At 33.7% G+C, this 4405-nt stretch overlaps 1 protein-coding gene across 1 annotated transcript in view; it reads right to left on the reverse strand.

The window, feature by feature from the left end:
- Positions 1-4164, reverse strand: part of LOC106874987 (lysosome membrane protein 2) — a 54432-nt gene extending 50268 nt beyond the window's left edge. The window contains exon 1 of the mRNA XM_014922921.2: positions 3908-4164. Within this exon, the coding sequence (XP_014778407.1) occupies positions 3908-4021 (114 nt within the window). The 5' untranslated portion in view covers positions 4022-4164. The remainder of the gene's footprint in view (positions 1-3907) is intronic.
- Positions 4165-4405: the final 241 nt, after the last annotated feature.

A 4405-nucleotide genomic window follows, 5' to 3' on the forward strand; every position in this document is an offset into this window, starting at 1 on the left:
TGTGTGTGTATATATATATATATATATATATATATATATATACATATAAAGCTATATATAGATACTAGCTGATATACCTAGTAATTCCTGGGAAAGTGGAGCTTATCCATTCTCATAATTGTTTCTGCTTGACAACTGGTGTTACTGTGTTTACATCGCCAAAACATAGTGGTTTAGCAAAAGAGACCATAGAATAAGTACCAGGTTTATAAAAAAAAATAAATAAGCACTGGGGTCAATTCGTTCAACGAAAATTCTTCAAGGTCAGCATGGCTGCAACCATTAAGACTGAAACAAGTAAAAGATAAAGATAGAGATATGACAATTTTGATGTTTATTTAAAAACCTTAGGTGTAACTAGATGACTGGACATTATGAAACAGTCAGAGCAATTAAAAATGAATATATGAATAGTTTATAGAAGAAAAGCCGGAATGAAAATGAAACAAAAAAAAAAAAGAATTTAAACACCAAGTAGGTAAAGCTGCAATATGCTGTCTTAACAGAAGCACTGGAGAGTTTTGGCAAAACAAGAAGCTCCAGGCTTTGGTTTTGTTGTATTTGAAGGCCATCTTCTGCTATCAACTTTAGTTAAAAGAATATTAACCCTTTAGGATTTAAACTGGCCATATTCAACTGAAATATTCTACTTGTTTTATGTTCAAACTGGCCTGATATGGTCTCTCAAACATATCCTACAATGTCATTCTAAAGATATATAATTGCATCATCAAAATCTCAAACCTACGAGGTAATACATGATTAATTCAAAATAATGTTTATAAATAGCATTACATTTGATAAAATAATCTGAAGGGTTAATGAACTCAGAGAAAATTCAGCTGATAAGATTGCACGCTATGAATCAGAAGTGAAAGGTTTGTGTGATGATTTCACCTCATATTATTCTGACACTTCCAAATATTTACATAAGACCCATTTCAATATATTGTAGAAAGGTTCATGTGCATGTCAGAATTAGCGAACAGTTTTGAAATTGATGTGGACAGTATTAAACTTATAATATCATTTTACAAAGGTGATATTGACCAGAAATTAGTAAACAAGTGTTATATCAAAGAATGTTTGCACCTTAGAAAAGCTCAGGACACATAAGAAAAGATGTTGTCAAGAATGCAATGTACAGAAGTTTTTCAGCTTATTTGTAAGCAACACCTAATTGAACAGTTCCCTAATATTGGTTTCAAATTTTAGCACAAGGCAACCAATTTCGGAGGAAGGTGTAAGTCAATCACATCAGCCTCAGCTCTCAACTGGAACTTATTTTATTGACCCTGAAAAAATGAAAGGCTAAGTTGACATTGGCAGAATTTGAGCCCAGAATGTAAAGACAGATGAAATGTCACTGAGGATTTTGCCTGGCACAGTAACGATTCTGTTCGCTTTACCACCTTAGAGTTACCTAATATTACTGATATGTTTAAGGTGTACTTGACAATATCTATCATGAGCTGTGAAATAGGAAAAAAAAAATTTTCAAACCTATCCTTTATAAAGAACAAATGTCAATCGTGACTGAAAAGCACTAAAATTCTTTATGTATAGTGTTTCCAGAAAATGATAGGATTTTTTATAACAAAACTGTGCGTGAATACATTGCTAGAAACAAAGAGTATATTGTAAAATATGCTTCCTATAGCATATATTACACCATTAACACTATTTGACATACATCCCATGAAATAATATAAGTAAACAAATAGTGGTATTCTAATCTTTTGCGTGTACAATGTTAATTTCATGTCATGTGCCATTTTCCCAAAATCCTCTTTCATTTGATGAAGATATTTTAAACTCATTGCATTTCTGATCTTTCTGATACCTAAGGATGGTTATCGATGTGTTCGAGCCTTTTCTCAAACGTATTTCAAATGTATTTCCAAAGAATGAAAAAGCAAAGTTACTTCACTTTGTCTTACTCGTTTTGCCCCACCTAAATTTGTGTTTTGCATGCTCAAAGAGAACAAGGATAATTTTCTGAAACAGTGTTCTGAATATGCTTTAGTGTTTCTAATGCATTTAGAGAAGGTCATTTGCTTAGCTGACATAGCATTTGCAAAGTATTGAACATTTGTAAAAAACAAAAAACAAAAGAAATTTTTCTCAAAGTAAAAATTGCTATAAATATTACTCATTATGCCCCACCCATCCCTACCCAAAATCTGAGATTGTCCTCCACCACAAAAATAAAAACACTCTAAAGTGGCTAAAAAAATTATAAAATATCCAACTGTAATTTATGCCATTTTTTCCCAACATTTTCATTCAAGTTAGTTGACAAGCCTGAAGGAGTGACTTCACTTGGTTGTATAGGTGATCGAACAAGAAATACTGAATACAACTATCTAAAAGTATTCCTGAGGAGAGATGTCGAGCAACCCAAAACTTTTGTCTTGCAGTTTCCCCAGGTTCCGACCTTGTGGGTGTTTGTATACAAAGTGGGATCATCTAGATCGGTGAAATGCAGTCTATTGCTATGCATATTATTTATATTATTTACATTTGACAGATATTTGTCCTCATCTTGTTTGTTGTTAACACAACGTTTCGGCTGATATACCCTCCAGCCTTCATCAGGTGTCTTATTATTATTATTATTATTATTATTATTATTCAAGTCACATCGAAAAATACCTCAGGAATGAGAACCCAGGTTCAAAATTTCCCCAAGACACCAGACGAAGGCTGGAGGGTATATCAGCCAAAACGTTGTGTTAACAACAAACAAGATGAGGACAAATATCCGTCAAAAGTAAATAATGTACATAATTCCTCATCTCTTAAATATAGAACTGTATTATTATTATGCATGTTCTAATGATTGCACAGTTGATTATATAGGCAGGCCACACGTTACTCTGTAAATGCATTTCAAGGAGTAGTCTTGTATATTTTCGAATAAGAACGTAAACAAGCCTGATTACTTCTACATTGAATTCGATTGCTGTTTCTTGGTGGACAAGAAGAAGTTTTCTAGATTGAGGAGTCGAAAGTCTACTAAAGAAAGTATTACTGATATTTCCTTTGAAAGAATATTTCAACTCGTTGATCTAGAGGGTCTCTTCTGGGTCATCACGCCCAGAGTGACAAATAATAGTACTTGTAAATAAATAAATAAATAATAGTACTTGTAGCAAATAGTTTATGTCACTACTGTAATAGATCAAACTATATATACACAGTTATATAATCGATCGAGATTGAGGAGTCGAAAGTATTACTAATATTTCCTTTAAAAGGATATTTCAACTCGTTGATCTCGAGGGTCCCTCCTGGGTCAGCAAACGTTTGAAACGTTAGTGCTTTTCATCTTTAAAAAAAAAAACCTGATGACTTTTGTGCTTGCTCTGTATTCTAACATACTTTTTCTATTCGTTTGAGTTTACGACAATAATATGGAGTGCCTTTCCGAACGGTCATCCGGTCCTTTACCTGTAGGCTGTAACATTAGGGAGACTTGACAGTTATTTCTAGCATATCTAATGTCTCCATAAAGGCTCTTTCACGAGTTCAACGTACACAACAAATGGGTGTGTTAGAGCATGATGAAACTGCGATATATTCGTAAACAGAGACACACACACTAACACACAGAGCCAGTAAAACAAAAAGAGAAAGGTAGGTGTCAAAATAATTTAAACATAAAATGGATTGAGTAACAGACGAGAGAGAAAATAGAAAGAATAGATCAATAAAGAGGCAGTCAAGGAAAACAATGATAAAGATAAAACCGAGAGTTAGATAAATATACAAAACAGCGAAAGAATCAGAACGGTTGCACATACAGAATCGAAGGTGTATGTTTACGAGAGGGTTAACAAGGAGTAGAGACTGGAAAAGAAAATGTATATGATAGATGAAGGAGGGAGACAGAATATATACTCACATCATCGATTTTCTTTCGTAATATATAGCTAAAAAGTGGGAACATACCACCACCAATTGCCGCTATAACGAACCCTGAAACAAGTAATCCTATTACTGGTTTGGTAAACAACATCTTGAAAGATGTGATGTGATTAGGAGACAACTGTAAGTAGTTGACAACCAACCGAGTAAAGATTATAACTATAGAGGGTCTGCGGGTTTAAGTCAACAAGGGAGATAACTCTAAGAGGAGAGAGAGAGAGAGATGGATGATGTGTGTGCGTGTGAGACAAATGAAAGAGTGTAGCACACAACACACACGGGACGAATTACATATATTTTTAATAACAGTTTGACTCAGCTTCGTCTGACTTAAAGTTGCTTGGGCACGTACACACACACACAAACATTCACAATTATAAACATGTATACACAAATACATTCTACTCTGTTCAACTTACATACATGTATAGATATATATAGATATATACGTAACACACACGGCCACAACCTTGGG

This window comes from Octopus bimaculoides, chromosome 5, assembly GCF_001194135.2.
Source record: "Octopus bimaculoides isolate UCB-OBI-ISO-001 chromosome 5, ASM119413v2, whole genome shotgun sequence".
NCBI lineage: Eukaryota > Metazoa > Mollusca > Cephalopoda > Octopoda > Octopodidae > Octopus > Octopus bimaculoides.